Source organism: Eleutherodactylus coqui, chromosome 7 (assembly GCF_035609145.1).
Source record: "Eleutherodactylus coqui strain aEleCoq1 chromosome 7, aEleCoq1.hap1, whole genome shotgun sequence".
Classification (NCBI taxonomy): domain Eukaryota; kingdom Metazoa; phylum Chordata; class Amphibia; order Anura; family Eleutherodactylidae; genus Eleutherodactylus; species Eleutherodactylus coqui.
In genome coordinates, this window is record NC_089843.1 from 18170536 (window position 1) to 18190981 (window position 20446).

General features: G+C 43.9%; 1 protein-coding gene across 1 annotated transcript in view; it reads left to right on the plus strand.

Moving 5' to 3' along the window:
* The window catches only part of LOC136573423 (vomeronasal type-2 receptor 26-like), a 128676-nt gene that overhangs the window by 96174 nt on the left and 12056 nt on the right, over nucleotides 1-20446 (plus strand). The window contains exon 6 of the mRNA XM_066574715.1: nucleotides 11593-12414. Within this exon, the coding sequence (XP_066430812.1) occupies nucleotides 11593-12414 (822 nt within the window). The remainder of the gene's footprint in view (nucleotides 1-11592; nucleotides 12415-20446) is intronic.

Consider the following 20446-nt stretch of genomic DNA (forward strand, 5'->3'; position numbering starts at 1 on the left):
CTCAGTACTATGTTGCTGAATGTCCAAATCATAATATGACCCATATCAGAATATTAGTCATCTTAATGTAGCAAGGCAAAGGTCAATGATATGGTAGTACATCAAACCCACATACATCCTTGGTACATGACAAGCACAAAGCGAAAAAGATGATGGATGGGGGTTCCCCAGAGTGCAAAATAGGGATTCTTAGGACGAGGAGGATATCCAAAAAGAGAAAAGAGGCTGAAAATGGGCTAGTGGGATCAAAAAGGTCACCGGTAGGGCCGGTTTGAGGTAATATGGTAAAGGAAAACCATGTAGGAGTCTACAGTGGATGTTGAGGCAGTATAAGGTGTTACTTATACGTAACGGGAGATGAATTAGGTAGGGGAGGGGAAAGAGGACAGGGTTGGAGGCTAGATGCTAACAGTGTATTAGTTACCCTGTTTAGGAATCCTTCATCGAATTTGTCAATATACTAAATCAAAACTCCATAAACTTAAAAATTGACTATGGAGATTCAAACTCATTCTATCACCTTTTTGGACATTCGGATATTTAAGACCTCTGAAGGGTCCCTTCAATCAACTTTGTTCAGGAAACCCACTGCCTCAAATAGTCTTCTTGCATGGGAGAGTGCCCATCCTTAGTCATTAAGGAATGGCATCCCCAAGGGCCAATTCTTGAGACTAAGACGTAACTGTTTTGAGCAGAAAGATTTCGAACAACACGGTAATGATCTTAAAAAAAGATTTGCAGACAGAGGCTACCCAAACAATTCCATCGAAAGGGCGTATCAGTTTTCATTGGAACAGAACAGATCAGCCCTTCTTGTCCCAAAACATAAAAAACCAGAGGATCAGATACGCATTATTTTTACCTTCGATACTGGAGTTCCTTTTATGCATGAACTTCTTACGAAACACTGGGGTATCCTCCAAGATGACCCAGACCTCAAGGTTATCCTACCATCCACCCCGTTACTGACCTTTAGAAGGGTCAGAAACATTAGAGGCAGGGTAGTAAAGAGTCATCTTAAGACCCAACAACCGGATACCTGGCTGAGTGGATTCAAACCCAAAGGGACGTTCCCCTGCTCCAATTGTCAGGCCTGACAAAACATCCAGAAAGGCGACAGAATAATTAGCGCCAGTACTAAAAAATCTTACGATTTGAGAGAATTTATCAACTGCCGTTCTTATCTGGTGTACATGGCTATCTGCCCTTGTAAAAAGAATTACATCGGTAAAACTAAACAAGAGTTCAGGCGACGCATCCTGGCCCAGCTGGGAAACATCAGGCGGGGGGAAAAAAACCCCATCGCTAACCATATGAGAGAATTTCATCATGGTAACCCCGATTTATTAAAATTTCACGGTATAGAATCCATCAAGAGTTTTGGACGACATGGTGATCTATACAAACGCCTATTACAAAAAGAAGCACAATGGACCTTCTGCATGGATTGTGTACAGCCCAAGGGTCTTAATGAAATAATATCTTTCTCCAGTTTTCTTTAAAAATGCGTTCACCTCTGGTTTCATAGGGACTCTCTTTTATACATCTCGTAGGGAGCCGCAAATTCCACTGTCCCACCGGTCTAACGGACTCCAAGCGGTGGGTAACTAATACACTGTTAGCATCTAGCCTCCAACCCTGCCCTCTTTCCCCTCCCCTACCTAATTCATCTCCCGTTACGTATAAGTAACACCTTATACTGCCTCAACATCCACTGTAGACTCCTACATGGTTTTCCTTTACCATATTACCTCAAACCGGCCCTACCGGTGACCTTTTTGATCCCACTAGCCCATTTCCAGCCTCTTTTCTCTTTTTGGATATCCTCCTCATCCTAAGAATCACTATTTTGCACTCTGGGGAACCCCCATCCATCATCTTTTTCGCTTTGTGCTTGTCATGTACCAAGGATGTATGTGGGTTTGATGTACTACCATATCATTGACCTTTGTCTTGCTACATTAAGATGACTAATATTCTGATATGGGTCATATTATGATTTGGACATTCAGCAACATAGTACTGAGCCCATCGGACTTCTATCTCCACCCATGCACTGTAAATTGATGCATTGAACTGCACCTTACTTACCTTAGATATACAGGACCATGCGCGATAATCCTTGGCTCCCCAAAATTACATGTGATTCTGTACGGCGTAAATGAACTGAGACAAACACATGAGTTTACTTTATTATCATACATTCAGTGCATATACCCCATCTAGGGTCGCTCTTATTATCAGGGATTCCATGTCCCAAAATATTATTTATTTGGCTCAATAAGATGACACAGGTCTACTACCGGGTATATTGCACCATTACTTCTGTTACAAGATCCACCAGTCTTAGCATTTGGAGAGATGGGGGACTTCCGCGCCAGTATAACATGTCATTACAGGCGGGGCCTTGTATCAGGATGGATGCCGCGCTCCCACCCATTGCTTGGCCACGCCCCATTACCTCATAGTGGACGTGTCCATCGAGGGCTGGGATATACAGCCTTTAACTAAACTGACCACATTCCGGTGCAGCGTCCACAACTCAGGACTTGTGATCACTATTATAACGATCTCATAAAGCCACCCTACTTTATTTTAGTTCCCGAACATGACATATTGCAGTGTCTACAACGTCATCACGGAGCCATGTGACCGCTCCCGATCACATGACCCTATTGCATACTGTTACATTCACCGGAAGGGCTTGTATACGGCGGTTTCACCCAGATTACTGACCACGTGACAACGCCCTCATCATACACAGCCGCGCCCCCAAGCCCTGGGCAAATTGAGAACATCTCTCTAGATCGGTATAGAAATAATAAGATAAGGTAGGCACATTTACTTCCTCTATTATCAAGGATGTCTACAAACACCCCATTTAGCATGATCACTGATCACAACACTTGCTCTGATGACATCCCGCCCCAGGTGGGCGGAGCTACCAAACTAATTATCTTCCATTGGCCTAAAGGGCACATACCCCCAGTAGGGGAGGGCCTACACCACTATATCAACTCCAACTAGACACAGAGCTCATTCATAGCAGCCAGCCTACCACAGAGGCTAGTGCTGCTGCTGTTTATTATTTTGTTCCTGCTATTTCTGGGGGGAACTGGGTTAATTTTTCTACTCTAACCTAGTGTTAGGATTGACTATCTCCTCTCTCATGTGGCTACCTCCACACTTAGGAGTCCACTAGATCAACTTGATTATTTGCACTACTTTGTCTTTTTTGGTTCCTGATGAAGCTACTTGATGTGTAGCGGAAACGCGTTGAACCTGTGAACCTGTTTTGAATCTTTTTGAATCTAATTTTCTTCTTGTTGGTATGTTCACAAGAAGTTAAGTGATCTTGTGTCACCTGTGACGGCAGCTCTGACATTTATTTGCCCGACATATACATCTTTATCTGAGAGACCTGTCCTCAGCTTTGTGTGTATGTCCATGGTTGGTGACATACTAGACAGCGGATTCTACAGGGAGAACTGTGCACTGAACTTTGGAGCACCTACTTTTCTTCTCCGATTTACTTACAAGCTGTCTTCCTATTAGGAATTTTATGCGAGCTAGGAGCATTACTTTCTTCAAGCTGACCCCTGAGTTGTTCCCAGCTATTAACAAACATCTGATGGGCGCTGGGAAATAGGGTTTACTTACCTGATACGGTTGTTCCATGAACCTTGTCCCAGGAGTGGTCTTTTTTCAGCCTTACACTCCCCGATTTATTACTGGGGACTTGTTCTAAAGACTGTATATTTCTGTGTCTGTGTCTTTCTAGGATTTGCCAAAAATCCTTTTTAGTTTTTACTTGAAATATAAGTTACGTTTTAAGAGGTATAAGCTGAACCCTTTCTGTGACAAATAACATTAAACACCTAGGTGTTCTCCCTGCTACTGTGAAACCTGTTCAATTACTGCTGCAGCTCGGTATGATTGAGTCAATATCAAATTTGTATAAATTGTTTGCAAGCTTTTCACATGGTTTTAAAAAATGCTGTTTTTTTTTCTCTGCATTCAAAGACTCCGAACATTTTTCCTATTTTGTCAGCAATGCTGTACAAGGGATATTTTTGCAGGATGTGTTGTAATTTATAATTGTACTGTTTTTGAGCCATAAAACATTTTCATCGCTTTTCATTCTGAATTTTGTAAAGTGGGATAGACAACATTTTGCCATGTTATTTTATGGTGAGCACCATGCTGGTTAAAAAATGCACAGACTTTTTTCCCTTGGTTTCGAATGTGGCAATACCGGATTTGTAATTTTAATTTTTTTTATTCACATGGTAAAGGGGAAAGGGCAGGGCTTTGACATTTTTTCTTTTCTTATTTTTATAACTTTTTATTTTTGTCTCACTAGGAGAGATGAATATCAAGATATTTTATCATTCTTATAATACACTGCTGTACTTTAGTTTAGCAGTGTGTTACATAGTAACATAGTAACATAGTATGTAAGGCCGAATGAAGACATTGTCCATCTAGTCCAGCCTGTCTATCCTACTGTGTTGATCCAGAGGAAGGCAAAAAACCCCAAGGCCAGAAGTCAATTAGCCCTTTTGGGGAAAAAATTCCTTCCCGACTCCCTAATGGCAATCAGACTGTTCCCTGGATCAACCCCTAATAGTTCCTACCTGCCTATATACCAGGATTGACACTTAACCTAAAATTTATATCCTGTAATATCCTTCTCCAGAAAGACATCAAGTCCCCTTTTAAACTCCTCTATGGATTTTGCCATCACCACTTCCTCCGGTAGAGAGTTCCACACTCTAACTGCTCTTACAGTAAAGAACCCCTTTCTGTGTTGGTGATGAAACCTACTTTCCTCTAATCGTAGCGGATGTCCTCTTGTTACCGTCGTGGTCCTGGGTGTAAACAGATCGCGGGAGAGATCCATGTGTTGTCCCCTCATGTACTTATACATGGTTATTTGGTCGCCTCTTAACCTTCTTTTTTCTAGAGAAAATAGTCCCAATTTGGACAGCCTCTCTGGGTATTCCAGTCCCATCATTCCATGTATTAGTTTAGTCGCTCTTCTTTGAACCCCCTCAAGCACTGTGACATCTTTCCTGAGCACCGGTGTCCAGAATTGTACGCAGTATTCCATGTGAGGTCTGACAAGTGCCTTATATAATGGAAGGATAATGTTCTCGTCCTTCGCCCCTATACCTCTTTTGATGCACCCCAAGACTTTATTTGCCTTTGCAGCGGCTGACTGGCATTGGTTACTCCAGTTTAGTCTATTATCCACTAATACCCCCAGATCCTTTTCCATATCACTTTTCCCTAGTGGTACCCCATTAAGTGAATATTTGTGACATCCGTTCCTCTTGCCCATGTGCATAGTCTTACATTTTTCAACATTGAACTTCATTTGCCATTTTTCTGCCCAAGCCCCCAGCTTATCCAGGTCCGTTTGTAGCCGCACATTGTCCTCCGTTGCATTAATTATATTGTATAATTTTGTGTCATCTGCAAATATTGATAATTTGCTGTGCAGCCCCTCTATCAGGTCATTGATAAATATGTTGAACAGAGTGGGGCCTAATACTGAACCCTGTGGCACCCCGCTAGCGACTGTGGTCCAACCAGAGTACGAACCATTTATTACCACCCTCTGCTTTCTATCGTTGAGCCAATTTTTTACCCACTTACACACGTTTTCGCCCAGTCCGAGCTGCCTCATTTTGTATATTAGCCTATTATGTGGCACGGTGTCAAAGGCTTTAGAGAAGTCCAGATATACAAGATCAATAGACTCTCCCTGGTCCAGCTTAGAGCTTACTTCATCGTAGAAACTGATCAGATTTGTCTGACATGAGCGACCCTTCATGAATCCATGCTGGTGAGGAGTTATTCCCTTAATCTCCTTGAGGTACTCATCGATGGCGTCTCTCAGAATCCCCTCGAAAATTTTTCCCGTTACTGAAGTGAGACTTACTGGCCTGTAGTTACCAGGTTCACTTTTGCTCCCTTTTTTGTAAATTGGAACCACGTTGGCAATGCGCCAGTCCAATGGTATTACTCCGGTCTTGATAGTGTCTAGAAATATTAGGTATAGCGGCCTAGCTATCTCGTCACTTAGTTCCTTTAGTATCCTTGGGTGTAATCCATCTGGGCCCGGTGATTTATCAATTTTAGTTTTCTTTAGACGCTTCCGCACCTCCTCCTGCGTTAGGTATGAGATATTTTGTGAGGGGTTCGTTTTATTCCCCTGCATCTCGTGTGGCATTTCCTTTTCTTTGGTGAACACACTTGAGAAGAAACTGTTTATTAGATTTGCTTTCCCTTCGTCATCTTCAATGATTTCTCCTGCATTGTTTTTTAAAGGGCCAGCGCTCTCCCTGCAAATCCTTTTGCTGTTTATGTAGTTGAAAAATAGCTTCGGGTTGTTTCTGCTCTCTTTTGCGATCCGTCTTTCTGCTTCCTCCTTGGCAGTTTTAATCGTATCTTTGCTTATTTTGTTTTTTTCCCTGTATGATTTTAGCGCTTCTTCGCTGCCTTGTTGCTTTAGTAGTTTGAACGCTTTCTTCTTTTCGTTTATTGCCCCTCGTACCGTCTTGTCGAACCACATTGGTTTCCTTTTAGCTGAGTTTCTTTTATTTTTAAAGGGAATGAACTGCTCACATGAGGCGATTAGGATCCTTTTGAACTTTTCCCATTTTTCCTCCGTACTGATATTTTTGAGGATGTTGTCCCAATTAATGTTACCGATAGTAGTTCTAAGCTCATCAAATTTTGCTTTACTAAAGTTTAGTTTCTTTGTCACTCCCTGATAAGGCTTCCTATTGATTGACAGCTGGAAGTTGATTATATTGTGGTCGCTGTTCCCCAAGTGCCCCTCAACCTGCACCCCCTTTATACGTTCCGGTTTGTTAGTTAGCACTAGGTCCAGAATGGCTCTCCCTCTTGTTGGTTCCTGCACAAGTTGGTTCAGGTAATTGTCTTTAATTACTCTCAAGAACTTATCACCCCTGTGAGATTTGCAGGTTTCGTTCTCCCATGTTATATCTGGGTAATTAAAGTCCCCCATGATAATTACTTCGTTTCGTTTTGACACCTCTTCTATCTGCCTTAGTAGTAAGTCTTCAGTTTCTTCTGTTGCTTTTGGTGGTCGATAGAAGACCCCTATCAGGATTTTGTTATTTTTTCCTCCCTGTATTTCTACCCACAGAGATTCCACCTGTTCGTCTCCTACCCCTATATCCTCCCGTAGCCTCGGCTTCAAGTTCGATTTGACGTACAGACATACCCCTCCCCCTTTCTGGTTCCTTCGGTCTCTTCTGAAGAGATTGTACCCCTGCAAATTCACCGCCCAATCGCACTTATCATCAAGCCATGTTTCAGTAATTCCGACCATATCATAACTTTCATCAGTCATTCTTGCTTCAAGCTCGCCCACTTTACCGATCAGACTTCTTGCATTCGTGATCATACAATTTATTTCATTTTTTTTGTTTTTTAAATTTGTTTTGTTGCTATTCGTACTTATGGCTGATCTATCAGTTCTAACTGTACTAACCCCACCCCCTGCTCGTCCCCCATTCCCTTTGCTTGGACCCAGATCGCTAATTACACTGGCTACCCCACTATTTCTCATTTTACCCTCCCCCCCAGTCCCTAGTTTAAACACTCCTCCAGCCTTCTAGCCATCTTTTCCCCCAGCACAGCTGCACCCTCCCCATTTAGATGCAGCCCGTCCCTATGGTAGAGCCTGTAGCCGACCGCAAAGTCAGCCCAGTTCTCCAGGAACCCAAATCCCTCCTTCTTGCACCAACTCCGGAGCCACTTGTTTACCTCCCTAAGGTCCTGCTGCCTTTCCAGTGTGGCTTTAGGTACAGGTAGTATTTCCGAGAAAACTACCCTGGAGGTCCGCGCCCTGAGCTTGGACCCTAAGTCCCTGAAATCATTTTTGAGGGCCCTCCATTGACCTCTAACTTGTTCATTGGTGCCAACGTGCACCATGACTGCTGGATCCTCACCAGCCCCTCCCAGTAATCTGTCAATCCGATCCGCGATGTGTCGAACTCGAGCGCCAGGAAGACAACACACCGTTCGACGATCCCGGTCTTTATGGCAGATTGCCCTCTCTGTCCCCCTAATAATTGAGTCCCCCACCACTAGAACCTGTCTAGCCTGCCCTGCGCTCCCCGTCCCCGTCTCACTGGAGCAGTCATCCCCCTGGCGTTCAGAGGGCGTGTCGTGCTGCAGCGGTGCTGGCTCTGTAATGGCATCCCCCTCATCTGCCAATCGTGCAAACTTGTTGGGTTGTGCCAGTTCAGGACTAGCCTCCCTGGTTCTCTTCCCTCTATCCCTCCTTCTTTCTGTCACCCAGCTGACTGCCTGCTCCCCCTGCTCTTCCGTACTACCATCCGCCCCCGCCTCTACCCCAGCGAGTGCCTGCTCAGTGAGCACCAAACTCCTTTCCATGATGTCAATGGCTCTCAGTGTTGCCAGTTGCCCATTTAGATCCAGAATTTGGGCTTCTAAATTTGCAAAGTGCATGCATCTTGCGCAACAGTATGCACCCTCGATCGGCTGATCAAGGACCGCATTCATTGCACAAGTAGCACACTGGATGACATTGCCAGGCATGGAGTTCATCCTAATGGGGATCTACAATTTACTTGTGGAAGTAGTGAAGATAGACTTGCTCACACTCCGCTCACACGCTGCCGCAACCGCTGACCCGCTGCCGCAACCGCTGTCCCGCTGCCGCAACCGCTGACCCGCTGCCGCAACCGCTGACCCGCTGCCGCAACCGCTGACCCGCTGCCGCAACCGCTGACCCGCTGCCGCAACCCCTCACCCGCTGCCGCAACCCCTCACCCGCTGCTGCAACCCCTCACCGCTGCCTCTCTCGCGCAACCTCTTACCCACTGACACTTATGCGCAAGCAGTCAAAATTTTTTTTTTTTCCCCCCTCACAAACACTTAGACCCCCAGACACACACACACACAGAAGACACAACTAACCAGATACACAGAAGACACACAGCTCACAAACACACACAGAGGTAGATACTCAGCTCCTCCGCTCCTCCTGGTGACGTCACCCGCTGTCCCGGCGGCCGCTCACTCTGCCCTCCTGTCTCAGCTGCTCCGCTGAACTCCTGGTGGCCTCTTGGCGCCGGCTGCTGCGCTCCGGTCACACTGGTCACTCCTGCCCCCGCACCTGCTTCGGCTGCCGCTGCCCCCGCACCTGCTTCGGCTGCCGCTGCCCCCGCACCTGCTTCGGCTGCTGAGCTGCTCCGCTGTCCCCTTCAGCTCCCCGCTCGCTCGTGCCTCCGTCTCGTGCCGCTACTCCTGGCGTCTGACGTCACTTCCGGAAGCGTTACAATAGAGCTGGTAGGCCACCGTAATTGGCAGGCTCTCAGGCCATAGACAAGCCTTCTAGGGCCATAGCACCCGCTGCATGTAAAAGGTTAAACAGCGGGGATCGGTGGTTTCACCTATCTCCTCCATTTGAGCATGTGCCAGGCTGTTATCCAATAGCCAAGCACCACTCCCCATTGAACTGGAGACCCGTGCCAGACTTCTGATGTAGCACCATAAAAAAGCTATTGCAACAGAATAAAGCCCCTTTATGGCCATTGGAAAAAAGCAGTCATTAAGGGGTTAATGCAGCCACCATTATGGGGAACCAACTACATTTGGGTTGCTACAGCTTATTCAAAGCGCAATAAGGTTGGGTTCATATCTGATACACTGCTCTACATTGAAATTCCAACACGAAGAAGGACAAGTTGTTAAGTTATGCAAATTGAGCAAGTTGGAGATGTTGCCAAGATATGCAAATGCTCAATCTGTGGCATGTGGGAGGGGCTTCAATAGTATCAAATCCAGATTGAAAGCAAGTTTTTTTCTGCCACGTAAGTCTTGAAATATTGGATAAAGTATTGCAGTATAACTGTGCCATGCCTCATGTCTGTCAACATGCCAGTTATTGCCACTTGTTAAAACTGAGATGAACAGAATACTTGAACTGAGAGACCTTGGTTTATCACTTCAGCAGATTTCTATATTTTTTTTTAAAAAAACCCTCTCTCATAAATCGTATTTCTTGCTGATTTTCAGTGCATAGGCAGATAGAAGAGATATTTTTCATTACATACAGGCCAATTACATTCTTTCAGTGTATAGGCAGATAGGAGAGAGGTTTATCTCAGACTGTATGTGAAAATGTCACTACACAGAATGTCCACCTCTCACATGCTGCTCATAACACACAGATCAGATAGATTCCTCTCAGTGTATAAGCAGATAGGAGAGAGATTTATCTCACGCTGTATGTGAAAATACCACTACACAGAATGTGTCACCTCACACACATTCCTCATTTTTACACTGAAAGGTAACACCCCTTTTTATTCAAATTTCCTACCCAGACTGAAAGTTGCAGCCCCTTGTTATACTTAAAGGCACACTCCATGCCAGCAGTCCATGTCCACTTCCTTTTGTACTTTACAGCCTTTCAGCCTTATTCCTGTCAGTATATACTCATATTTCTAAATGCGTTTTGTATTGCTGAGAAGATAACTGTCTCTAATATTGCGGGGTACAGATATGTTACATAACATAGGAATGGTCATGCCAAATTTCAAGTTTGTGCAGTACAGATGTGTGTTATTAGTTACATTACATAATCAAGTTGCAACCCTTTAAATTTCCAATATTTAGTACGCAAAGAATGGTCATGGCAAATTTCACATTTGTGCGGTAAAAATGTGTAATTATTTGTTGCATTGGGAAGTGAGAGAATTAGATTCCGTACATAAAATTTGGACGCTAATTCTTTTGCGCATAGAATTGAATAATCAAGTTGGGACCTATTAACTTTTCCTATTTATGACATAATCAATACTCGTGCCGAATTTCAAGTTTCTATGACATCGGGAAGTGAGAGAATTAGATTACGTACGTAAAGCTTGGATGCTAATTCTTTTGCGCTTAGAAATGAATAATTGAGTTGGGACTAGAGATGAGCAAGTGTGCTCGCTAAGGCAAACTACTCGAGCGAGTACCTGCCCGCTCATCTCTAAAGATTCGGGTGCCGGCGGGGGAGAGCGGTGAGATGCGGAAGTGAGCAGGGGCGTAGGGGGGAGAGAGTGAGAGTGAGATCTCCCCCCCATTCCCCCGTGCTCATCCCCGCCGGCACCCGATTCTTTAAAGACGAGCAGGCAGGTACTCGCATAAGGCACTACTCGCTCGAGTAGTTTGCCTTAGCGAGTACGCCAGCTCATCTCTAATTGGGACCCATTAACTTTTCCTATTTATGACATATCAATGCTTGTGCCAAATTTCAAGTTTCTATGACATCGGGAAGTAGAGAATTAGATTATGTACATAAAATTTGGATGATAATTCTTTTGCGCTTAAAATTGAATGATCGAGATGGGAAGCATTAACTTTTCCTATTTTGGACTTAATCCATGCTCGTGCCAAATGCCATGTTTGTACGACATCGGGAAGTTGGAGAATTAGTGGCGAGTCAGTCAGTGAGTCAGTCAGTGAGGGCTTTTGTCTTTATATATATAGATATCAATACCGCATGCTAAATCTACTATTTTATATATGCTACTACAGATATTGAGATCTGTTATAAATGTCCTGAAGAAGAGTGGCATGATGAGAAGAAAGTGAAATGTGTCCCCAAATTATATGAGTTTCTATCTTATGAGAAGGACATTTTGGTTGATGTTTTTTCAGCACTTGCTTTATCTCTTTGTGCTGTCACATTATTTATATCAGGACTCTTCATTTATTACTGGGACACTCCAATTGTGAAAGCCAATAACCGGACTGTGAGCTTCCTCCTCCTGGTCTCCATCTTCCTGAGCTTTCTCTGTGTCTTCTTCTTCATTGGTCATCCAGTTCACATAACCTGCTTACTGAGGCAAACATTATTTGGGATCTTATTCTCTGTTGGTATTTCTTCTGTTTTGGCCAAGACTGTCACAGTCTGCATTGCCTTTAAAGCCACCAAACCCGGCAGCTCCTTGGTGAAGTTCGTCTCATTCAAAGTTTCTAGTTATGTTGTCTTGGTGTGTTCTTCTGTACAAGTTCTCATTTGTGCTATTTGGTTGTTCGTTTCACCTCCTTATGTAGAGTTTGATCATCACACGTATCCTGGGAAGATCATCATTCAGTGTAATGAAGGCTCAGATATCTGGTTCTACTCCATGTTGGGTTATATGGGGCTCCTGGCATCCGTGAGCTTTGTTCTTGCTTTCATGGTGAGGACATTACCGGACAGTTTTAATGAGGCCAAGTACATCACCTTCAGCATGCTGCTGTTCTGCAGTGTCTGGATCACCATGATCCCGGCCTATCTGAGCACCAGAGGGAAATACATGGTGGTTGTGGAGATATTTGCCATATTGACCTCCTGTGCTGGAGTTCTTGGCTGTATATTTTTTCCAAAAGTGTATATTCTGCTTCTAAAAACAGATCTCAACTCAAAAAATATAATAATGGAGAAAATAAAGTTATAACTTATAAATATCACATTACAAGAATATGGCTTATGAGCATTAGTTGTGCTTTTATCGAGTTACATGATAATCACAGGATTTCCAATACTCTGATATAGCTCATTACTTTTTCCTTCTAAAGTATTTAAAGTGATGTAACGTTGTAGTAACTCCAGATTTAACAGTGTCCAACACATGAGCAACAATATATGAGAATTAATTGTGATTCTTTGTATTTTTTCTTGATTACTATATTAATATAATTATGCTAATAAAATACTGCTAATTACCCATGTCATTACTGGCCCTGTGAACTTGGAATCGCTTACAAGCAACCCTTCTGCACCAACCAGAATGGTCACGTAGCTTCTCTGACTCCACAGTTTATTAATTGAGATGAGATGACTACAACAGCATGATTCTGGCACTATGTGTTTTTTTCTGACCGTGTTCACCATCTAGGATAAATAATGCAATATATTAATATATCGGGCTTGTACTGAACAAATATGATTTGTAACCAGAAAGTGACAGAACTCGGCGCTGATCCCAAAACACACACATTGCCGAAAAGCACTTTAATACTTAACAGCATTTCATATCAATCAAGAAATAAAAAGAGCTACACATTTGAACCCCTGATTGGGGACTTCTTCAGGCTTGAGAAAGATCCCAATCCAGGCTAGAAACATGTGGCCCTTTTGGACGCAGAGCCAAGTTCTGTCATTTTCTGGTTTCCATTCTTGACCCATTTTTAGAGCTCTGAGGACGGCTCTCGTGGTGCATCAGGACAAGAGCTTGTAGTTCTCAAAGTGAAAAATATGCATCATCACCCCGATCTGTTGTTGTGAGGTGGTTTAGTGTAGTTGTGCTCATGTTTAGGACAACTTTTCCAGATGAGAGGGACAACCATATTTTTCCCATTATTGGTTGTTTTACGTTACTACACTAGTATGTTTTATGTTAAAAACAGGAAAAGAGGTTTTTTTAAAAAAACTTTTAATCTTTTTCAATTTTGTTATAATTAAAAAAAATCTTTTTTAAAAATTCCTTTTTTGTCTCTATGGGGGATTTGAATTTGCAATTGAATGATTTCTTGTACAATATATTATATTATTTCAGCATTTCAGTATAGTGTTCTTTTAATCCCTTCCCGCTCCAGGGCGTAAGTTTACGTCCTGGCAGCGGGGTACTTCCCGCAACAGTGCGTAAACTGACGACCTGGGGATAGCGCGAGATCACTTATGATCTTGCGGGCTCCCTCTGTGACTCACCGGGCTCTCGCAATATAATCGCAGAGAGCCCTGCTGGTTGCCATGGCAACAGGACGTCAGACACTGGGGTCCTGTATTGCCATAGCCTGTGATTGCTGTATAAGCGATAAGGCAAGGCAGGGTAGTAGCCCTGCCATGCCTTATCATAGCAATCATCAGTGCTATACTGTAAGTGCCCTAGAGGGACACAAATTATGTAAAAAAAAGAAAAGAAAAATGAATAAAAAAGGAAAATTCAACAAAAAGTTAAAAAAAACCCTTTTTTATGCTTTTTCTCATATTTAAAAAAAAAAATTAAAACCCGACATATTTGGTATTGTTGCGTCAGTAATAGAGATGAGCGAGCCTACTCGGCCACGCCCCTTTTTCGCCCGAGCACCGCGATTTTTGAGTACTTTTGTAATCGGGCGAAAAGATTCGGGGGGCGCTGTGGATGAGTGGGGGGTTGCAGCGGGGAGTGGGGGGGAGAGGGAGAGAGAGAGGGCTCCCCCCTGTTCCCCGCTGCTACCCCCCCACTCCACCACGCCTCCCCCCGCCCCCGGCGCCCCCCGAATCTTATCACCCGAGTACGGAAGTACTCGAAAATCACGGTGCTCGAGTAATTACTCGAAACGAGTAGGTTCTCTCATCTCTAGTCCGCAACGATGCGTACAGTAAGCTGCACATGCTTTTGACTGTGCATGAAAAAAAGTGTTAAAAAAACGCTAAAAAACTGAGGCAAAATGCTAATTTTTAGCATTTTACCTCACTAAAAATGCAATAAAAGTGATCAAAAAAGCCATGTGTACCCCAAAATGGTACCAATTAAAACTACAGCTCATCTTGCAAAAAATAAGCCCTCACAGAGCTCTGTACATAAAAAAATAAAAATGTTAAAGGACTTTGAATGCAGCGATTTAGAAACAAAAAGATTTCCAAAAGAAGGGTTTTTATTGCAGAAAAGTTTAAAAACCTAAAAAGAATTTTCGTTTCGTTGTAACCGTACCAAGCTGCAGAAAAAATGGATTGTGTCCTTTATGCTGCATGATTAACGCTGCAAAAAAAAATCTATGGCAGAATTGATGCATTTTCTCTCCCTACTATCATAAAAAAAATAATTAAAATTTTACAATATAGTCAATGTACCCAAAAGTAGCACTGATAAAAACTATAGTTCGCCACTGAAAAACAAGCCCTTATACGGCCGCGTCGACGGAAAAATAAAAAAGTTATGATGACTTTTGAAAATGGAGAAGAAAATCCGCCTAAAATCATTGCGTCCTTAAAGGGGTTGTCCCGCGCCGAAACGTTTTTTTTTTTTTTTCAACAGCCCCCCCCCCCGTTCGGCGCGAGACAAACCCGATGCAGGGACCTAAAAAAAAATCCGCACAGCACTTACCTGAATCCCCGCGCTCCGGTGACTTCTTACTTACCGGTTGAAGATGGCCGCCGGGATCTTCTCCCTCGGTGGACCGCAGCTCTTCTGTGCGGTCCATTGTCGATTCCAGCCTCCTGATTGGCTGGAATCGGCACGTGACAGGGCGGAGCTACACGGAGCCGGCATCCGGCACGAGCGGCCCCATTGAGATAAGAAGAAGACCCGGACTGCATAAGCGCGTCTAATTTGGCGATTAGACGCTGAAAATTAGATGGCTCCATGGAGACGGGGACGCCAGCAACGGAACAGGTAAGTGAATAACTTCTTATAACTTCTGTATGGCTCATAATTAATGCACAATGTACATTACAAAGTGCATTAATATGGCCATACAGAAGTGTATAGACCCACTTGCTTTTGCGGGACAACCCCTTTAAGCCCAAAATAGGCCCTGTCATTATGGGGTTAATGGCAGACTGTTAAGCTCTGCCTGTTTCAGGGCTTATAGAGATAAACAAATATATGGGGAAAGGCGCTAGAGACCATACAATGTACTGTAAAATAAGATATCAATAGAATAAGATATTGAAAAACTTACATATGTGGAGGAGAGGGACTGGTTGATATCTTTCACCTCTGTCAGCCTAAGCATGCCTGGAGGACCACCAGCATCTCTGGTCAAGAGATGAACACCTTATTCAGAAACATCCAGCTCAGTGCATTTCAGGGCCATAACATACTTGTCAGCTTCATCAGGGATTATGTCCCAGAAATGTGTTGTGCTGGATGTTTCTGAATAAAGTGTTCACCTCCTGACTGGAGTCTCTGGTGGTCCTCCAGCCAGCTGTACTTAGGCTTATAGAGGATGAAAGGTATCTCTAAATTCATCTCTCTCCACATATGTAAGTTTTATATACTTTATGATGGTTGGATCCGTGTGTGTGGAGGCAGCTGCTCTGATATCACATTACTGTAGGATATTAAGAAAAGAGTTCCTAGAAGAGTTTGAATGTTCTGAGTGTCTGCTTGGATTACAGTATGGTATCATTATATGCAACACCCTTGGAAGATACTACATAAATTATTTTTTGTATCCACATCACTGTTGCGCTCTTCTGGGTCTGGTATTTAAGTTTGATTCTTGTGTTAGGACTTAAGTGGCTGAAATTCATGTCATTCTTAGAATCCTTCATTAGGCCCCAGACTGTCATGACAACACAGTTCCTAATAAACTCCATGACACCTGTGTAGGAAGGGACTGCATGACATAGAAAGCAATAGTTTTTGTATGAAATAATCCAATCTTTAAACGCCCATTTGGAACAAAATATTTCTAACACTTCTGAAACAGTGGGGTGGCATCAATAGTGGATACAGGAATAGGTAAATCTTAAGAACTTTAAACTTTAAATCCAGGCGATTAACTGCCTTGATGTAAATTAAATTAACTCCATAGCTCCATAATCCAGAAATACCTAAATCAGAAAATTCTCAGCAGCGCAAAGGATCTCAGCAAGAAGGAGCAGCCTGGAGGATGACATCCAAGCGATCTGTGGTCCTAAAGGAAACTTCCCTCTAACCTCAAGGCCACCGAGTTTTCTGACTGAGATCCTTGGTGAGGACAAACCTGAACAAAATGACCAGTTTGGCCACAAAGGAAGCAACAGCCTCCAAATTTTTTTTTTCAAATCAGATTTTATTAGTTTTTCAATAAACACGGATGCATACAAACACAGTTGTCTGCTATCTCATGGGAGATAGGAATAATTAACTCGGCACTCGTAATAACAGCAAATCAACATGTGGAGTAGCTCTGCGCGGGGAAGGCACATGCAGGGGAAGGAGGAGTAGCACGCCATTATCTGCTATCTCTGCCTCTTCTCTCTCTGTGCAATAGGCGTGATAGATAGCTGTATTTCAATGTCAAGGAGGTGGGCGTAGGACCGAGCCACAGTCACTCGCCTCCCCCTACTAGCATCCCCGACCTGCGTATGGCTCCATTACCCACACAGAGCAACAGCCTCCAAATTTAATTCCAAATTGGTACCATCAGAAACAGAACCCAGTTTTCTGGGTTCTTCCGCATATGTAAATTCCATAGATAAGTTTGAGAAAAGCTTACTATGCTGTTTCCCTAAGTGATGCCCAATTCAGATGGCCAAAGACATGGTGTTGTTTAAACAGCAAGGAACAGGATACAAAACCAGCAGATCTTTACTTTTCTCACTTAATCTGACAAAAAACTGACTTCATTATACAGGATGATTCCACCGAGTCTCAGTCATCCGATAGCGAAACTCTGCACAAAACTCCACAATGGAAGACCTCCCCTTCTGCAGACTTCCGAGTTTACCTTCGATCAGGGACACCGTATCTGGATTGTCATAGATTGTCATAGATAAGGAAGAAAAAAAAACATCCTTTAGAAGATAAAGCCTCAGAAGTGGGTTGTAAGGAAAAGACCCAGGCCTGAGGGTGTCCCTGCAATCTCGTAATAGCCATCCCAACCCTCTGAGCCTCATCTGTCGAGAATATGGGGGCGCAATTTAAAATATAATTTACAGGACTTTCTAAGTGACACAAACTCCTGCCTGTTTCCAGAAAATGATTCTGCAACTCGAGTTTAGGTTCTTTTACTGATCCTGTTAGGTTCAAATGCTGCCGCTTGACCTCAGCGACCTCACTAGCCAGTGCTCCAAGCTGGTTACATAATGTCTCTATGGGTTCCATAGAAAAAAACTAAATAGTATCTTACAGAGAAAACGTATTGGCTGCTTATTATGTCATGTTTGACCTGGATGAACTGAAACCATTTGCCAAAGAGTTCCTAGGCTATGTTAAAACAGTGGAGCAAAGGACATAAATAGAGATGAGCGAGCACCAAAATGCTCGGCTGCTCGTTGATCGAATCGAACTTTCCGCGATGCTCGAAAGTTTGTTTCGAGTAACGAACCCCATTGAAGTCAATGGTGGACTCGAGCATTTTTGTATATGGCCCATGCTCGGCTAAGGTTTTCATTTGTGACAATGTGGAAAACCTATGAAAGTGATGGAAATGACACAGAAACGGATAGGGCAGGTGAGGGGCAACATGCAGGGCTGCATCTCAGGTTCCCATGTCTCACTATTAAGCCACAGTGGCAAGAGTGCCCCCCCCCGAACAATTTTTACTTCAGACAAACCTTCATTAGCAAGGCACACCTTAGCTAAGCACCACACTACCTCCAACCAAGCACAATCACTGCCTGCGGGACACACCGCTGCCTCTTCTCCTGGGTTACATGCTGCCCAACCCCCCCCGCACGACCCTGCGTCCGCAGCGCACACAAAAGTGTCCCTGCGCAGCCTTCAGCTGCCCTCATGCCACACGCTCGCTTCATAGCCACACCACCCTCATGTCTTTTATAAGTGCGTCTGCCATGAGGAGGAACCGGAGGTGCACACTGCAGAGGGTTGGCAGGGCCAGGTAGCGACCCTCTTTAAAAGTGGGAGTGGGGGGCGATAGCTCACAATGCTGTAGAGAGTCGATGAGAAATTGACGTTCGATCTTCATTCCAATCCTGTGCCACCTCCGTCAGGAGCTGCAAATGTGGGCATAAAGGGAACTCAGCTGCCAGCCCAGCACTTCTACACATCTCCACAATGCAGCAATACTCTGTGTGGGAAGTATGTGAGCGGGCCCAGGGTCAGCCTCTGTCCCAGCAAATACCTTGTGTGGCCCAAGGTGCTGCGAGTGACATAGCAATGGGGAATCCATGTGTCCACACACTACTCATTCTGTTTGGGTGTCGGATACCTCATCAACAACGCAAGGGATAAACCATCTGCACTCTGCACCCTACTCAAGTCTGTCAGTGTTTTGGGGACAGACAGGTAAAACACCTCAATGGGAAGTCTGTGTGCACCCACAGCATGGGTGGCTTCCAGGAACCCACAGATAGTATATAAAGAAATCCTATTGCAGTGCCCCGGATAGCTGAGGTAACGTGAGAGAAAATACATGTTGGCTTCGGCCCACACTCCATGCCCTAGTCAGTCTGTTTTTTTTTTTAAGTGCAAGGCAGGTACAACTCCGCTATGGGAAGTCTGTGTGCACCCACAGCATGGGTGGCTATCAGGAACCCAGAAATGGTACATAAAGAAATCCCATTACAGTACCCCGGATAGCAGTGGTAACATGAGAGAAAATACATGTTGGCCTTAAACCCACAATCCATGCCCTAGTCAGTCTGGGGTTTTTTTTTTTTGGGGGGGGGGGGGCAGATAGGTAGAACACCGCGATGGAAAGACAGTGCACCCATAGTATACACAGACCCTTGTAATATTCCTGTAGCAAAGGTTTACGCTGACCCCAGTAACAGTTATGTTGCAGAAGTCTAGGGAGACCCCAGTAACATTTCTGTAGTAACAGTATAGACAGACCCCAGTAACATTTCAGTAGCAGCAGTGTAGGCAGACCCCTGTAACATTTCTGTAGCAGAAGTATAGGCAGACCCCAGTAACATTTTAGTAGCAGAAGTATACGCAGACCCCATAGTAATATTTATGTAGCAGCAGTATTGGCAGACCACTGTAACATGTGTGTTTTATGTATAAACCGTTATATGCTTGATAAAGGCTGTTTGTAAGGCCGAAACGCTTCGCATATTTTGAAATAAATCGCTACTTTATTTCTTTGCCTGTCACTATTAGGCAAAAAACTACTTAAATTACTTGAAGCTGCAACACATAAGTGCGCAAAATTAACAGAGGACCTGAGAAACTATCTTTCTGATGCCCCAAAATAGTGGCATCTTATCTCTTCAAAAAATCTGATACAACTCTCTCTCTATCACTTAATCACCCAGACTCTACTGTGGGGTGATGATAAGCACGCACGCAGTTATACCATTTCGCCTGCGCTGTCATTGTACACCAAGTCCCATTGTCTTATTATGACAAGGGTTATTATTAGAGATGAGCGAGCACCAAAATGTTCGGGTGTTCGTTATTCGGAACGAACTTCCCGCGATGTTCGAGGGTTCGTTTCGAACAACGAACCCCATTGAAGTCAATGGGCGACCAGAGCATTTTTGTATTTCGCCGATGCTCGCTAAGGTTTTCATGTGTGAAAATCTGGGCAATTCAAGAAAGTGATGGGAATGACACAGAAACGGATAGGGCAGGCGAGGGGCTACATGTTGGGCTGCATCTCAAGTTCACAGGTCCCACTATTAAGCCACAATACCGGCAAGAGTGCCCCCCCCCCCCTCCCAACAACTTTTACTTCTGAAAAGCCCTCATTAGCATGGCATACCTTTGCTAAGCACCACACTAGCTACAACAAAGCACAATCA